Here is a 17,756-nt window from a genome sequence, read left to right as displayed (position 1 = left end):
CGAGTTCAAACCCAACCCGGCTGGGGGTGGGGAGAGCAGGGTGGCATCTGGGCCAGAAGCACCTTTGAGGAGAGCAGGATGGGAGCTGAGGAAGCTGTGCTGCCAAACCACAAGGGAAGGGTCCTGCCCAGGAACAGGACGCGGTCTGTGAACTTCACCAAGGAGGAGATGGCCTCCTTTTCAAAGGAAGTCGGTAAGGCCAAGGGGACAGAACAAGGTCCTCCGGAGGACTGCCCTCCCCATGAGGGTTGTTTGCACAACCTGCTAAACTGTGATTGAGCAAACTGTGGTTAGCTGGACTCCAGGATTTATAGTTCACAGAGCATTCTAAGCTGGAAAGAGGTTGGCTGAATGGGGACTGGTGGGCCTCAAGACCCCAGCTAGGGCCTCCTGGCGAGCCAGCTGGTGGCTGACCGAGGCTAAGCTCACAACTAGGCACCCTTGTGGCAAGAAAGGGAATCTGATTAGCGGCTCTGGGAAGCAGAAATCCAATCCTCCAGCAGCCCTTCTGGCTTTCCCCAGGAATCCTTTTGTCTTCAGGTGAGAAACATCTCCATCTAGTGGCATTTTTTGAAGAACAACAAAACTGATTTAGAGAAACGCCCCTCTTGCCTAAGATGGATGCAATCCCTGTCTTTGGTGGGTGTTGACGGCTGCAAAAATAAGGATGGGTGGAAAACAGGAGGAAAGCCAAGGAGCTTCTTCCCTGAATTCTAGCAGCAACAGCTGCTACATAGCAGGAGCAACTTAAGCATTTCAAACCCATGTTGGTTCATGTTCTTCAGGCTTCAGCTTCATCCCAACTTTTTTTTTTTTTTTTACAGAATACTGCTGTATTCCGTCACTATATTTGTCACTGCACCCTTCAAATATAACAAAATCTTGTATTTGTTATGCTGCTATTAAATGAAGAGCGTATTTAGGGTATAATAACCTGGAGGCTCAGAAGCGAACACAGTCCGTCCCTGGAAGGAAAACGGGTTTGGCTTTCTGTTGGGAACAAGCCAGCCCCTTTTGCTGTGTTGCTCTCTCCAAGCAGTTGAAATTACTAGAAACTGCTGCAGAAGGCGGCTGTCACAGCTGAAGCAGGTGAGAGGGTATACGAAGGAAACTATAAAAATCCCCCAGAAACCTACTGGATCCTCATGCTGACCGTGGCCACTGTCCGGGAGGCAGCAAAGGAGATGGGGCTGAGAGTTTTAGGGCGGGTGGACTCCTTGCCCCAGGGGCCACTGACGAAGTATCTTCTCCTTGGAGCAAGAGCGTAACTCTCTTAGGAGAGGCTGCCACTGTGTAGAATGGCTGGAGGAGGGAGGGGTGATGTTCTCAAATTCAAGGGGTCCAGTCCCCTGAGTCACCCAGTGCTGCTTCGGCCCTTCTCCTATCCTCTTGACCCCCAAGATGTCAAAGCCCAGCCCTCCAGATGCTGCTCAGATCCAGGCAGACAGGTGACCAATTCAGATGAGTCCCAAAGGAAAAGCAGTTTCCGCCTCCCCCAGTAAGAATCATCTCCTCCGTGTCGGGCACAAGGACACTGCTATGGTTGTGTAACATTAGGGGCCACTCCAGAAGTGTCTGCAACAGAAGAAAGAGACCAGAGGCAAGTTTAGGAACCAGGCAGCTGAGAACACAAAGACAAATCTACCTTCTCCCTCGCTCCCCCTTAAGGGAGGGCATTAAGTGGTGATGGACAAGTGGACTCCTGGTTCGATGCTACAGTAAATGTGAAGCAGGACGGTAGTCTCCACCTGTCACGACGACTCCAAGAAGACCCAGGGATATCAAATCACAGTATCAGCCTCCAAGATTGGGGATGGAGCGCCCCTTATTACTTGGATTACCCTGGTTTAGAAAATGGAATCCCTAAGTGGACTCCCTAAGAAGGAGCTGTTGCGCATACGCACCAACCAACCTCAAGAAGAGGAGCCGTCCCTAGTTAAGGCCCCAAGGAGTGGGCATCGGTGGCTAGTGAATGCATTATGGGGGAGGACCTCAGGGAGATTTGTAGCGAGAAGGCGTTGGATGCACTCCCCCGTCGCCCCAGAGATTGCAGCATAGAGATCCTCCCTGGAATGAATCTCCTTAAGCCAAAACTGTATTCAATGACATCACGAGAGTTAGAGGAATTGTGGTTTTTCATCGATAAAAACCTAAAACGGGGTTTCATCCAACCTGCCAGGCCCCAAGTGGCGGCCCCAGTTTTCCAAGAAAAGAAAGATGGCTCCTTTCGCTTATGCATGGACTATAAAAGCCTGAACGCCATTTGTGTGGAAAACATTTACCCACTCCCCTTAATGAAGGACATGTTAGTTCACCTTGCCAAGGGAAAGATTTTTACTAAGCTTGATTTGAGAAAAGCTTACTATCGAGTCCAAATTAAGGAAGGGGATGAATGGAAGACTACATTTAATTGCCCTTTGGGTTCTTTTCAATTTAATGTTCTCCCGTTCGGCCTGCAAGGAGCCCCTGCCGTATTCATGCAACTGATAAACGAGGTGCTGCATGAACACCTATACAAGGGGGTGTTGGTTTATCTCAACGATATTCTTATCTATACGAAAACCATGGACGAGCATGTGAAGTTGGTGAGGTCAGCCTTGAAAAAGCTCTAAGTGGCTGAACTGTATGCTAAGTTATCTAAATGCGAATTTCACCAAGAGAAAATTGTCTCTCTGGGGTATCACATATCACATGAAGGAATAGAAGGTTCAAGCCATTTTAGAATGGGCTCCCCCGCGCACCAGAAAACAGTTGCAGAGTTTTCTAGGGTTTGCTAATTTCTACCATCGATTTATCCTGGCTTTTGCAAAGAGTGTGTTGCCCATTACAAACCTCCTAAAGACTAAAGGAGAACTGAAACCAAAACCTAACCGAACATTGGAATGGTCTATGGAGAGCCAGGCAGCTTTTGAGAAACTGAAACAACTCTTTGCAGCTGAACCTGTGCTTAAGCACCCAGATATGGATGCTCCTTTTGTGATCCAGGCTGATGCCAGTGATGTGGCAGTGGGAGCAGTACTGCTTCAATCCAATGCAAATGGAAACTTACAACCTTGTGCTTACAACTTGGAGACAGTTCCTCGAAGAGGCACACCCCTTTGAGGTGTGGATGGATCATAAAAAGCTAGAGATGTTGAAAACCCCTCAAAAGCTGTCTCCCAAGTAAATTTGTTGGGCGCAATACTTTAAGCGGTTTAACTTTTCATTACAATACCTGCTGGGGGGAATTTTTTTAGGGCTGACGCTTTATCAAGATTGCCCCAATAGCGTCCATCATGAAGTGATCATCCTATTGTTCCTACAAAGCAACTGGCTGCCCCAGTGGTCACCAGAGCCCAGGGGAATGTCAACCTTTTAAATGATTTAACTGAACAATTAAAAGCTTTAAAATTGGACGATTACAATCACTCGAATGATTGTACTATTCATGATAGTCTAGCATGGGTGGGGGCAAAGTTACGCGTCCCAGCTAGCCTTAGAGGTGCCATCCTGAAACATGATTTGAAGGTTGCTCGGCATTTTGGTTTTGTGAAAACCTTACACTTGGTCAAACGACAATTTTGGTGGCCATCTTTGAAAAAAAGACATAGAAGCGTATGTAGCTAGTTGTCCTGTTTGTGCTTCAGCCAAACAACCTCCTTGGAAACCTGCTGGTCTGCTACAAAATGCAGCTAGACCGAGTGCCCCGTGGAAGGAAATTTCCATGGATTTCATTGTGGAATTACCCAAGAGTGGGGGAAATACAGTCATTTGGATAGGTTATTGACCTATTTTCCAAGCAGGTACATTTTGTACCCTGTGCAAAAATCCCTTCTGCAAAAACTTTGGCTAAACTGTTCATTTTACATGTGTATAGACTACATGGTGTTTCTGAGCATATAATTTCAGATGGGGGTTTCAATTTACTATGAATTTCTGGAGGGAATTCTTGAAGATATTGAGCTCTGCCCAGGCCTTAATCTCCGCCCACCACCCACAAACTAATAGGGTGTGTGAGAGAGCTAACTTGGTATGTTATGTCAAATTATCAACAGGTTGACTGGTCTGATTTATTGCCTTTTGCACAGTAGCTTACAGTAACTTCATTCATAATAGCACTGATTTCACCCCGTTTAAAGTAGCTACAGGTCAGGATTTTGTACTCATCCCAGAGCTACCACAAGAGAAACCCCAAATCCCATCGTTAGCAAAGTGGATAACTCAGCTCCAGCTTACCTGGCCGGTTACCTGTAAAGCATTGGATGATGCCCATCAGGCTCATAAAAAACAAGCAGACAAAATAGAATTCTACATAAATCATACCAGCTGGGAGATAAGGTCTTCTTGTCCACTAAGTATTGACAGACCACCCAGAAATCTAAAAAATTGGGACCTAAGTATGTGGAGCCTTTCCCGATTGTCCAAGTGGTGAATCCTGTTGCTGTGCAGCCACAACTGCCAAAATCCCTTAGAAGGATCCACCCTGTCTTTCATGTTAGTTTGCTGAAACCTGAACATACTTTCCATTTGCAACCTGACCAGGCTGCTCCACCAATTCCTCTTCTGATTGAAGGTGAACAACATTTTGAAATTAAGGAAATTCTGGATTCCAGGAAACGGAGAGGAAGACTCCAATATTTAGTAGTTTGGAAACATTTTCCTCCTTCTCAGTCAGAATGGGTAAATGACCTTGATGGCAGGGTCCCTAAACTTATACAAGCTTTTTGATCGAAATATCCTGACAAGTCTTAACGTTCTTTTGTATATAATGTTATATCTGGGATGTTTATTTTCCTAGTGTTTTACTCTCTTACCTTTTCCAGGGCTAACACCTCTTTTGCAGGAGGGCCGAATGTCAGCCTCCCAGATTTACACTTCTGCTTGACTCTTGCTGGCTGCCATGGAAACAGGGGGGAGGAATAATTGGGCTTCATGGGGGGAAGGGTGCTGGAGACCGAAGTTGTGTGAATTGTAAAAGTTGGGATGCTTTCCTGCTTACTGTGCAAACGCAGCCGCTTATCTTTCTAGGCCAAGGTCAACCGTCCCGGCATACCAGATGTGCGAGACACCACCTGAAGATGTAACCCACATGACATTATGCACACCTCAGACTGGATGCCCAGTTTGAACTATTGGGGGTGAGGACCTGGGATAACTTTCTGTATGTAATTTCCATGCCTTTTGCCTCAGATCTTGCATTTCCTTTGTTGCTATCACTTCATATCCAGTAAAAGTACTTTTCTCTATAAGAACGGAGTCAAAGATTTTCTTTCTTCGATTTTGAATGAAGGCACATCCGACACACAGCACAGCACTTCCTGCCAAGTCTCTTGCTTTCCTTCCTCCCCAGTGCACAGGAGCCAGCAGCCCCCCTTCTCCCAGTGTTTGTTCTCCAGCCTCGCCTGCTTGTTGACATGGATCCCTTCATGCCTTTCTGAGCTCCTGCTGCCTCTGCCCTTGGCCGCTCTGGGTAAATTCTGGACCTGCTCACAAGAGTATCTCAGCGATACCCATCTTGGCTCTTCCTCATCTTGTAAATTACATTCAGAAAGTATTCAGACCCCCTTCTCTTTGTCCATTTTGTTATGCTGCAGCCTGATTCTATAGTTGTTGAAATTCATTTTGTTTCTCATGAATCTACACTCAGGACAAGCTTTTCACACCTGGATTGGGGAATTGTCTGCCATTCTTCCTGGCAAGTCCTCTTAAGCTCAGTCAGGTTGGAAGGCCAGTGGACAGCCATTTTCAAGTCCCTCCGGAGATGTTCAATAAGCTCCAAGGCAGGGCTCTGGCTCGGCCACGCTAGGACATTCGGAGAGCTACCCCTAAGCCACTCCTCTGTTGTCTTGGCTGTGCGCTTAGGGCCGCATTGGTCATGTTGGAAAGTGAACCTCCCACCCAGTCTGAGGTCCTGAGCGCTGAGGAACAGGTTTTCATTGAGGATGTCCCTGTGCTTTGCTCCATTCAGCTTTCCCTCAACCCTGACCGATCCCCCAGCACGATGCTGCCACCACCACGCTTCACTGTTGGGATGATATCAGGCTGTTGATGAGCGGTGCCTGGTTTTCTCTAGACGTGACGTTTAGAATTGAGGCCAAACAGTTCAATCTTGGTTTCACCAAACCAGAGAATCTTTCCCTCAAAGTCTGAGGGTCCTTCAGGTGCTTTTTTGCAAACTCCAAGCGGGCTTTCACGTGTTTTGCACTGAAGAAAGCTTCTGTCTAGCTACTCTGCCATAAAGCCCAGATAGGTGGACGGCTGCGGTGATGGTTGTCCTTCTGGAATTCTGTCCCATCTCCACACCAGGATCTCTGGAGCTCAGTCAGAGTGACCATCGGGTTCTTGGTCACTGCTGTTACTACTAAGGCTCTTCTCCTCTGATTGCTCAGTTTGACCAGGCAACCAGGTTCAATTTAATTTACTACAGGTCAACTCCAATCAAGTTGTCAGCAACAATCAAGAGAACTGGAGCCTGAATAATTATGCCAATGTGATATTTCAGTTTTTCCCTTTTAATAAACGTACAAACATTTCTAACATTCTGTTTTCATTTTGTCATTATGGGGCACTGTAGATTAATGAAAAAATAATTAATTTCAACAACTGTAGAATCAGGCTGCAGTACAATCAAATCGACAAAACTGAAGGGGGTCCAAATACTTTCTGAATGCCCTGTAGATCCCATTCCTGGGCTCAGGGTGGATTTGAGGCAGAACCACAGCGGGTGTCTCCCCACCCCCACCCCCACCCCCACCCCCACCCCCACCTTCTTTCAGATGTCTGTCTCCACACATGTGATTTATCTGCTCAGAACTGCATCTCTAGCGAGGCTCCTGAGCAAAAGGAGCCAAGACCACCAGGACAACTCCTAATGTCAAGTACTCTCACGGCTCCAAGAAGAGAGGGATTGTATTCCACCAGGAGTTGTGAACAGCAAAACAAGGGCAGGTTGGAGCTTGTTCTAGGAGCACCTAGCATCTTCTGCAAATGAATGTAACTCTCTGGAGCTGGAAAAACTGCATCCAAGGGTACTTGCTGATGCTCTGGCAATTGCACCCACCATCTTCCTTGGAAGACAACTGAGCTGATGTTTCTTAACTAGTATTTCAGGAGGAAAGTACCAGCATCAATACTAAAAGGGCAGCCTCTCCTGCCGCTGACCTTGGCCAAGAGTGCTTCGCCTCCATGGGGAGAAGAGCCGAAGAGAACCCCAATTGCCTCAACGTTTCAACTCACTGTGTCGATACGATACTCGGCCAGAGCCCTTGTCTCCAGGTCTATCACAGCAATGCCCGGCACCAAAGGAGGGCTGAGCCAGACCCCACCCACGAGCAACAGTTTCCCACGGTGCACATGAGCCGTGTGTGAATACCTGGGCAGAAGACACAAAAGAGAGGGAGTGTTAGTCCTCTAATGCTGGGCCAATTCCAGCTTCTCCAGGTCCCCAACCTCCCCCACAAGATTTAACTGGCTGGGCGCTCCCTGCCGCTCTGACAAAACCAGACCTTGCTGGGGGAAAGCAAGAGGTGGGTGGGTCTCCTCTGCGCCCGATGGGAGGAGCCGAGACCCAGCCAAGTTCCCCCCCATCCCTCCCCGTATTATGGAACTTCCCTTCTGGAGAATCAACACAAACCACTGGTTAAAATGATACTTTATTAAAGGAGCACCTAGGTCACTTCTCCTGGGTCACACTGTTTCACTGATTAGTTGTTCCATCAGGAAATTCCTTCTTATTTCTAGGTTCTCTCCTTGATTAGTTTCCAGCCATGGCTCCTTGTCCTGCCTTCAGGTGCTCTGGAGAACAGGTTGACCCCCCACTTCTCAAATACTGTTATCATGCCACCCCACTCCTTCTTTTCATCAGACACCCCCAATTCCAGCAATCATTCCTCGTATGTTTTAGCCTCCAGTCCCCTAAGTATCTTTGTTGCTTTCTGGGCAGGAGCCACAAATGACTGTCCACCAGGATTCCTAGATACGCCTCACAGTTTCTGCTGTTGAGCCAGGTACCACTTATACTATTCCTGTGGATTTTGCTTTTCTTGCCTAAATGCAAAGTCTTTCCATCAGTGATCCACACTCAGATCAGTGTAGATTAACTCCAAGGTCAACTTTCAACCAACAAGTAAGCAATACCCCAATCAAGAAACTGCCGAGGAGCCATCAATCAACGGCCCAACCAAAGAATCACTAAGCCCAACCCCACCTACCCAGACAGGCAAGACACCAGAACATCAAGTGACAGCAAACGGCACTCCTTACTAGCACTGAGGATGTTACCTAGTTAGAGTATTGAAATGTTTGCTAGAAAACACGCAAGTTCAGAGAGCACCAAGGAACACCTCCCGCTCCCCTGAATTCTGTATTACTGGACAGACCGCAGTGTTCATCGAGATCCTTCTGGGGTGCATTGCTTTTGATAGACTGGACTGTTTTTCTTTTTGTGTGCAGATAGATGCCAAGAATGGATTAAGCAATTCTGCTTTGTCCTTGCAGCCTGTCACTTCCCCGTCATCTTCCCTCATTAATGGACCTTCCTTGACTTTTTTCTTGTTGTTTACACTCTGAAAGCTTTTTAAAATTTTTGACATTTGTTGCAAGCCTTAGTTCTTTCTGAGCCTCAGCTTTCCTGACTCCATCTTTGCAAATTTGGGTTTTATCCTGTTATTCTGTCTTAGTCATGCATCCCTCTTTCCACCTTTTATACGTGTTCTTTTTGTCTTTCAGTTTACCAGTTCTTTAGGCAGCCATGCCGCTTTCTTCTGGGATCTCTTATTTCCATTTTTCAGTTGTGTTGTGCTAAGGGGAGACAGCTGTGTTCCAATATTTGAGGGGCTGCCCCGGACAGGAGGAAAGGGTCAAGCTATTTTCCAAGGCATCCAAAGGCCAGACAAGGAACCATGGATGGAAACTGAACAAGGAGAGATTCAACCTGGAAATAAGAAGTTTTCTGACAGGGAGAGCAATCAACCAATGGAACAGAAGTTGCCTTTGGAAGTTGTGGAAGCTTCATCCCTGGAGGCTTCCAAGAGGAGATTGGACGGCCATTTGTCAGAGATGGTGTAGGCAGTGGTGGGAATCCACATTTTTTTTCCTACTGGTTTTATGAGAGTATGCCTAACACTCAAAAATCACCCTCTGTGTCAGCGCTAGTGAGGTGAGCTGTTTATTCAGCTCAGCTGAGGCATGGCAATCCACTCTGCCATGCAAATAGCTGAGCTAAAAAACAAGGGAATATAGGATAGGAAAGGGTGGGGGAGGATGGGAGGGGCCAGCCAGAGGTGGCATTTGCTAGTTCTCCAAACTACTCAAAATTCCCGCTACCTGTACGCCAGAACTGGTCTGACCTGGCTGAATACCACCTCTGGGTGTAGGGTTTCCTGTTTGGATAGGGGGTGTGTGGGGGTTGGACTAGATGACCTACAGTACAAGGTCCCTTCCAACTCTGTTAATCTTAACCTTGAGAGGCATAAAAGTTCTCATTTGTCCTCCAGGCCTTTTATTAGGAGACACAAGCGGTCCCTAAGCAGAAATGCTGACAAGGCTCACAGACTGGCCAGTCGGCTCTGCTCACCGCTCATCCATAGACTCCTAAGGTTGGAAGAGATCTTCAACAAAGCTCTGTGCTGGGCAGGAGCCCTCCTACCCTCCCAGACAGCCAAGAAGGTGCAGATGAAATCCCTGCCTGAGCAGAGGGGGAACAGCAGCAGCAAGACCCAGGCCAGCCTCCCTTCAGGTATCGTTGGCTTTCCCGCTAAACAGCGCACATGCTTATTTTTCAGTTAATTCCAGAGGAGAATGCCATTGGGATTCTTTCTGCAACGGCTGTTTGACAGAATGTTCAAGAAAGCGTCACCTTCAGAAGCCCCGGGGTGAAAAGACGAGTCTCAGCAGCCACTGGACACACACTGCCCTAGAGGGTGGGCTCAGCTTGGAGGCTGGGTTATGGCCAGAGAAGCTAACCTGCAGACTGCCCTGGGGGAACGGGGTGAGGCATGGCTTACTTTCTTACCTGGGCGTGAGCGGGGGACAGGTCTCGAGAGAATGCCACCGGAAGCCTCTCCCGGCTGGCTTCAGAAACAGGAGGCTGTCCAGCAGCTCCTCAGAAGCTGTCAGGCCACCGGCGATGAGCACCCCACCTGCCCAGCTGCAGGCACTATGTGAGTGGCGGCCAACTGGAACGGGACCCTCCACTGGAATCTGACAAGGGGGAGCAGAGGGGGGGGCATTACTGCCTCGTTAGGCGCCCAGAGTGGTTGCTTTAGAGAAGGAGCTGCTGCTAGAGGCATGGGCCAGCACACGGCCCCTGCAGCTGCCCAGTGAGCTAAAGTGGTGTGGGATGCTTCAGTGGAGGCAAAGGGTCATGATCACAGGAAGGAACGGTTTCCCCAACACTGCACTGCTCAGGCCTCGCCTGGAAGACCGGGTCCAGTTTTGGCCATAACTTTGGCCAGAAGGATGTTGAGGAACAGAAATGAGTGCAGCCGAGTTGAGGAGGGAGGCTAAATCCAACGATAAATGGCTAGAGGAACTGGGTATGTTTGGACTGGAGGAAGGCTGGGGGGGGCGGGGGGATGGGAACCCAGCCTTCCCCTACTTGGAAGCGCTTCCCAGGGGAAGAGGCTGGGTGCGTCTTCTCCGTGGGGCCCCAGGGAAGGGCAAGAGCCTGCTGGAGGGAAGTCTTATGGAGAAAGACCCAAACATGGAATGAGCAAAAATGTCCTCACCACGAGAACTCCTGCATAGTCACTACTTGGGAAATGTGGGGCCTCCAGCACTGGAGGTTTTGGGGTGGCCTAAGGATTTCTGCTGGTCTGGGGGGGCTGGACCCCAAGACCCTTCAACTCTAGGCTCCTAGGTGTTTAAATTCCCTAAGGTGTTTTACTTGGCCAGAATTTAAGCACGTTAGTTACTATTTCTGTCAAGGAATACAAGAGAATCGAGAAAGGAGTCCCTTGAGGCCCCGCACTCTCCGGAGGGGCTCTTTACGCTCTTCTGTCAGTGCAAGGGATGACACTGAGGCTAACCTTCAAATTCAGGTACAACCCACCCATCTCCCAGGGCTCTCTATCTGACCACCACAGCCAAAAGAGGCGTCCTAAGGGGCTCTTGCAGCACTTAAATGGGGGACAGACTCCCGAATGGGTCCAAAGAGGCCTTAACCCACCTGCACTTGCTGACAGTGGAGCCCCTCCAAATGCAGAAAATACCAATCGGTGAGCACCGACTGCCCAGAACTGCAGCCTCCATAGATGAAGAGGTAAGCCTGCCCTAGAAAGAGAGCAGAAAGTCAAGGTCCCTTCCCTCCACCCCTTTCTCCTCCTCCCAAGGTGCCCGACACAACTCAGGTCTGCTAGTGGGAAGAGCCGAAGGACTGGGACTCCGGAGACCCAGGACCACTGGGCTTTGTTTTGAGGAGAATGTGGAGCATTTGCAGTGGGTCCAACGCCTGCCAGCTCTTCTTTGAACAGCTGGCAAAAACTGTTACTGCCCGAGTGCCTGATAAACTGGGGGGGCGGGGGCTGAGCCCAAGGCCCAGGAGCAGCGGGGAGCGATTCCCAGAAGTCTCCAACTGGCCTCCGAAGGGAAGCTGGGCTTCATCGGGACCATTCCCTGCCTCTTCCCCCCAGGGGGTGAGCTTTCCTTTCCTACCTTCCTGCGTGACCACCGTGGTGGTGTGTCTCCAGCGGGGCACGGAGAAGCCCGCGAGGCCCTCGACTGGCAGCAGCGGAGCGAGCTCAATGACGGGGTTGCCCGGGCTCAAAGGGTCAGCATCTGCCAGCCCCTTTAAGCAGAGGGGTGGCAGAGCAGGGCTCTCTGGGGACTTGCGGCCACCAAGCACAACAGCCCAGCCTGAGCGCAGGACGTTCACAGTGTGGAAAAGCCGCCCGTCTGTGGAAGGAGAGAAGAACGCTCTCGTAGCCAGAGAGGGCCCATTTGGCTGCACCAAGGGGTCCTCCCCCCGCCATCCCGGTCACTTACCCCAAGCCATTCCTAGCTCAGCCAGTCTGACCTTGCCACTTCTCCAGCCGCCCTGGTGCTTGACCAGAATATGCAGCTCAGTCAGGCGGCAGTGGCGTCCACCATGGTCCCCAAAGCCCCCAGTGGTTAGAATTATGTCCGGGGTGAGGAGCACTGAGCAATGACCATAGCGCTTCAGGCCAGCCACTGCCCCACCTGCCACACAGAAGGATGTAGCCACAGTCCCAGCGAAGCAAGGGGCGCAGTGAGCCGGGGAGGCTGCAAGGCAGAAAAAGACATAGCCACGTCATTCCAGCAGCAAAACACAGCCACCCCAGCAGCAGGCAGCCTCTCTCCTCCAGATGAAGGTGCCTTAGGAAAGACTGATCTGGTTCTGTAAGAAAAGGTCCCTGCACAGCCCCCACCCCCCCACCCCCCCGTTTCCTCTTCTTACCCGAACGATGAATCTTTCCAAAAGCCATGGGTCCTTTTTGAACTTAATAAAGGTAAGAAAGGCCCTGCTGCATCCGGCCAGGCTCATTTTGGCTGAGGTGGCCAACCAGGTGTTTCTGGAGAGCTCTCAACCAGGTTTGGAGGGACAACCTTATCTCTCCATTGTTGGGAAGCACACTGCCCCCCCCCCGCCCCCAGCTAACATGGAGTCTCTGAGATCTGATCAATGCCTTGGTGAGCCAGCCAGCCGGTATAGTCCCCACTGCCATGCCCGTGGAAGAAAATGCCACACATTAACCACAGGTGAAGGAGTGCTTTTCTCCTGTACCAGATCCAGGCTGGTACATGGAGAGAGGGAGAAAAACAATGAGCAAAATATAAAATACAAAACAAGACACAAAGAGGGCGGGTGCATATGCTCCCAACGCTTGATGAACAAAACTGCCTTTATGAAGATGCCAGGGAACCATCCTAGCCTCAGGAAGCAAAGCTTGCAATGCCCACGCAATGCATGGGGTCCCTAGCCTTCCATCGTCTATTCCCCCCTCCCCCCAAGGATTCCCTTCAGCCTGCAAGAGGCGGGGTGGGTGGCACTGAGCCAAAGGTAATAGAGCTGAGCTGTTCAGCGCTTCCTGAAGAAGTCGAAGCCGCTGGAAAGAACGTTTAGCAGGGAAGGCTGAGGGAGGCATGGGGTCGGCCTCCCAGTACAGGAAGGGGTGCTGTGGACTTCTTCTCCAGAATGACCAAGGTTAAGACACGAACCATCGGGAGGGGCGGGGGGATAGTCCAAACCTGGATGAGGGAGAGCCAAGAAAGCTCCAAAGTTGTGGATGCTGCTTCATGGGAGATTTTCAAGGGGTGATTGGACAGCCATTCCAATTTGGGATGGTCTGAACTGCATAAGGGAGGTCCCAATCCCTAGGATTCCATTACTCTGAGTCAGCAGCACTGTTGGGAAACTTAGCTTTCAACCTTTCAAAATGTTAATTCTTGGTGTTTTAATGTATTAATGTTCTAATGTACTTTATTATGTTGTAAGCTACCCAGATGACAGCGAGGTGGGTAAAAAATAAATTTAATAAACTGCCCCTGGAAGAGAACCTTTGTAAAGTCTGCTTAGAAACCTACACTCTTGGTATTCCGTATATATGATTCACAACAGAGAAGGAACCGCTTTGGGGGTATCACTTTAATTCCTTTTTAAGTGAAGGGATTTTCAAGAGAAGATCTAAAAAAACAGAGAGCTGCATAGGGGGGGGACAGCCCACCTTGCACAGCCTCCGGTACCATCAATGATTAACTAGATGCCTTCAGGAAATCTGTATGGCAAGAGGACAAAAGAAAAGATCCTTTATAGGTAATGCTACTGTACTTCTCTAAATAGAACCGCTTTAGGAACTATCAGAGGTAATGCAACTTTGGTAATATTTAGACCTGCAGGCCTCCGTTAGTCCTTGTGCAAATGCACCGGTCAGGGAGATAAAACAGAATGAAAACAACCCACCAAGTCATCATCACTGGCACCCAGGGCAGAGGACACGTCAGGCTTTTACCTTCCATCCTGGAAAACACAGGAGGTGCAAAGGAGGCCTCTCCCTTAGATGCAGCCAGGATGAAATAATGGGAGCACTTCAGGTGCCATTCCTGGAAGAACAGAGAGGTTACCGTAGACAGTCAATCACAACAAACACCTCTACGCATTGGGGCATTCTGAGAACTTGAGGAAGCAGACTGGCAGCAAACAAAGGTTAGAAACACCTCGTGCACTTCTATAAACTAAATGTAATATTGCTGCGTGCTCAAATGCAATAGCTTTAGTACTACAAATAAGAATTATTTTATATCCTACTTTAAGGTTTTACCGGCATCCTGTATATCATATTTCGGTTGCATCAGATGAAAATACTCTTCTGCTGCCACCGTATTTCCACTCCGCTGGCCACAGAGAAATAAACTCTTCCTCTCGTGGCTGGCTGCAAACCACCTTTCCTCCCTCTCCACATTCTGCACACACCAGGGCAGACCAACCTCAAATTCGTCAAAGGGCTCCAGAGCTTGAATCCTCTTTTGTTCTTCTCCAGGCACAAAGCTCCTATAGAACTCGTTCATGTCCACGATGTGGCATTCCGTCCAGCCCTAAAGAGAAGGCTATGGCATTACGACCGAGGCACAGCCATCTCACTGGGGCCCCCTTGCCTCCCTTCCACCAGTCCAAGGCTCACACCCACCCTCTGGAGAAAGCGCATCTGTTGAGCCTTGCAGTCTGGGTAGGAAATTAGGGAGCGGAGTGGAGACTGTAGACGGCTGAAATGGCTTTGCATGATACGGCCAAAAGGGTCGCTGGGATGAATCTGCTCGTACAGAATGAAGCAGGCCCTCTGAAAGTGCCCAGCTGCCCACTGAATCAGAGCATCTGACCTGGAATGAACCAGAAAGAAGGGGGAAGCGCACCAAGGAAGAAAAGTCCAGGCCATTCAGCTGGAGGCCAAGGAGCCATATGACCCCACAAACAAGTCCAAGTCTTCAGAAGCTTCAGGACCATTCACTGTTCCCCAGTTCAAAGCTGAAGATGAATCCGAGGCCTCAGCAAGAGATCCCACCTGCCAAAGCTTGGAAGTGTTGGTTCTGAATATCCCCTAAGGAGATGGTAGGATTAGAGAAAGTAGAAGGATCCACGATCCAAAACTGCTGCCACAACAGAGAACTTATTTTTAAGGACAGTTGCGCAATGTCTCATTTGACCTTGTGGGGCAGCAACCAGAGGAGGGGAGAGCTTCCAGTCTGCTCCTATTCAATCTTGAGGCTCCTATGCTGAAATTTTCAACAGCGATTGATACAGGGAAGAGATTTTCAATGGTCTCTTTGTGAGCATAGAAACTAACGTCTTGGCTTCAACCTCAAAATATTGCAGTAGGGCTCTCATGTATGAAAATTTGGCTAGGTGGTTTGCTTGGTTCTACTTTGTAGCTGAAAACGACACTTACTTGATAAGTTGCACAGTAGTTACATCCAGAGAAATCAGAGGAACGCAAAAACAAAAAGAATATACGGCATGTTCAATCTAAGATGCGAAACACGCACCCTAACCTTGGAAGGCCACAATCTGCTGCAATTTAACATAAAACTCGTCCTTCCAACTACAGGTCAGGCACCCAGGTGGGGCTGGAGCTATTGGATGGCCGCAACGACCAAAGCACGAACCTCTCAACCTCCATGTAGGGCAGGACCACCTCCGCAAGGATCAGGGTGGGTGTCGTGGGGTCCAGGCCGGCGCCACGCAGGGCGCCCTCCAGCAGAGCCACGTTGGAGAGATCCACACCCAGGAGCTGGTAACCATCCCCGGAATACTTGACGCTTCCTGCAGGGAGGTGAAGTGCGCTCGGTCCGGGCCAGCCAGCTCCCATCCTCCCCTTCCCCCGCATACCCACCGAGATCCTCGGGGCCGCCGCCTCTCCCAGCCAAGGCGCGCAGCTCCGCCGAGCTGGAGATCCGGGCCGCTTTGCGGGAGGCCACCTCCGGGAGGTCCACCTCGAAGAACGACTCGCCGCTTCCCGCCAGCAGCCCCGCATCCTTCAGGCAGAAGTAGAGCGAGTCCCAGCCGGCGCCCAGCGACACCACCTGCGGGAGGGAAGGAAGTAAGGGGGCCGCGCGGTAAAGACGGCGCTGCGGAGGGGAAGGAGAGGGAGGGGGCCGCCGCCGAACTTGCCTGCTTGCGCGGCTGGCCCCGAGTGCCCAGCAGGAAGGCCCGCACGCTCCGTTCCACCGCTCGTGCCCGGACGTAGTAGCCCCTGCGGCGGGGTGGGGGAGAAAAGAGCGTAAGCGGCCGCGCCTCCTCCCGGAGAGGAGACCCGCGCCCCGCAGCCCCCCTGGAAGCGCCGAACGGGGCGGGGGCCCTCACCGGTGGATGGCGGGGGCGCGGCGCGGGCTTCCCCGGGGCAACAGCTGCATCACGAAGCGGTCCGAGGTGTAGCCCAGGGCGGCGGCGGACTTCTTGCTGGCGGCGCTGCTGTCGCCGGTGCCGCTCACCCGCGGGGAGGGGCGGGGAGGGAGGGGGCGCGTGACCTCCCGCCGCTCCTGCCGCCGCCGTCCCCCCATGCGCTCCACTGCCAGACGGAGGCCGCCTCTCGTTCCCTCCCCAGGCCGACTTCCGGTCCTCTCTCCACTTCCTGCCCCAATGACCTTCTCGGCATGGCGGACTTCCTGTCTGCTCTCGGCAGCAGTCCCCGGCTTCTTCTCCGCTCTTTCCAACACGGTCCGCTTCTTTTCCCTTGTATTCCGCTTCGCGCACCCCTGCGGAGCTGTTTAGGGTGAGCCCGCGTGGTGGGAAGGCTCGAACAGCACGGCCACAAGAAGGACTCCCTGAGGGACCGTGTCTTGCCGGTCACATCTACCCGACCCATCAGAGCGGGGAGGCAGGGAATGTTGCGGGTCCCATCCTTGAGGGATACACCTGTTGGGACATGGAGAAGGGTCTTCTCCATGGTGGCTCCCTCTCTCTGGAACCTCATTCCCTTAGACTGGCTCCCACGCTGATTCTCTCCTGGAAGGCGTTGAAGACCTGGTGTTCGGCGAGCAGGCCACGTGACTCCAGAGCGGGATGGAGCCCATTAAATGGCTCGTGTGATCTGCTGTCGCTGGGCGGGGGAGGGGGGAGATGTGGGTGATTTTACTATATTAGTTTGATTTTACGAGTTTTATTGTTTTAAAATTGCGGTTTTATATGTAAGCTGCCTTGAGGCACCATGGCGGCAATACAAATCTAGTAAGTAAGTAAGTAACGTAGGGGAAAAAAGCCCGCATTTCCTGACTCCCGCAGTCGACTGAGGAGCAGCCTGGTGGAAATAGCCCCTAAAGTCTGTAATGGAGACAAAAGATACCCATTTTTTAAATTACCTAGTTAAGCAGTCACCTGACCTTGTCGCCCCTTCACTCATTTGCTCATCACCTATAATATGGCTGCTGCCTGCATGTTCTTGGCCTTTCGCTGTGTCTGTAAGAAAGTGGCTGAGAACCGGTGGTGGTGGTGCCCTCAGACATTTGTAGGCCTGGTCCCTTTGTACTCTTTCCCTTTTGAGCTTTGGAAAAACAATGGACCCCATTGGGAACATAAAGTTCATTCGTTTGATTTGAACTATGAGAAAATGTGATGTAACGCTGCATTCTAATGATGTCACTTCCAAAGTCCACATCATCGATACGTTTTCAGGAAACAGTGAATTTTTAACCTATAGGCCTGAAACGTATTTTCCTGAGAAATAACTCCCTAGATCTGAAGGAAGAAAAACTTTTGAAGTACGTTGTCATAGCCATCTTAAGTAATCAATTAACAGACAATAGGAGAAAGGAATAACGAAAGATGAACA

At 50.5% G+C, this 17,756-nt stretch overlaps 1 protein-coding gene across 2 annotated transcripts; it reads right to left on the bottom strand.

Annotated features, from left to right (window-relative positions):
* Nucleotides 1–864: 864 nt before the first annotated feature.
* Nucleotides 865–16,660, bottom strand: LCMT2 (leucine carboxyl methyltransferase 2). 2 transcript variants are annotated; one of them, XR_015744227.1, is made up of 13 exons: nucleotides 16,292–16,564; nucleotides 16,100–16,181; nucleotides 15,822–16,011; nucleotides 15,595–15,751; nucleotides 14,622–14,811; nucleotides 14,422–14,529; nucleotides 13,947–14,037; nucleotides 11,962–12,219; nucleotides 11,632–11,871; nucleotides 11,147–11,250; nucleotides 9,992–10,179; nucleotides 7,141–7,351; nucleotides 865–1,575 (listed from the first exon to the last, which is right to left on the bottom strand). XR_015744227.1 is itself a non-coding variant. In XM_026721614.2 (13 exons), the coding sequence occupies exons 1-13, from the start codon at nucleotides 16,486–16,488 to the stop codon at nucleotides 1,405–1,407; spliced, it is 2,112 nt and encodes a 703-aa protein (XP_026577399.2). In that variant the 5' UTR covers nucleotides 16,489–16,660; the 3' UTR covers nucleotides 865–1,404. The 2 variants fall into 2 exon arrangements, 1 of the variants encoding a protein (XP_026577399.2); XM_026721614.2 differs by having other exon boundaries at nucleotides 7,216–7,351; nucleotides 16,292–16,660.
* Nucleotides 16,661–17,756: the final 1,096 nt, after the last annotated feature.

This window comes from Pseudonaja textilis, chromosome 7 (assembly GCF_049901715.1).
Source record: "Pseudonaja textilis isolate UNSWEBS1 chromosome 7, rPseTex1.2, whole genome shotgun sequence".
Taxonomy (NCBI): domain Eukaryota; kingdom Metazoa; phylum Chordata; class Lepidosauria; order Squamata; family Elapidae; genus Pseudonaja; species Pseudonaja textilis.
Note: the sequence above shows the minus strand (reverse complement) of the source record. Positions and strands in the feature narration are given on the sequence as shown.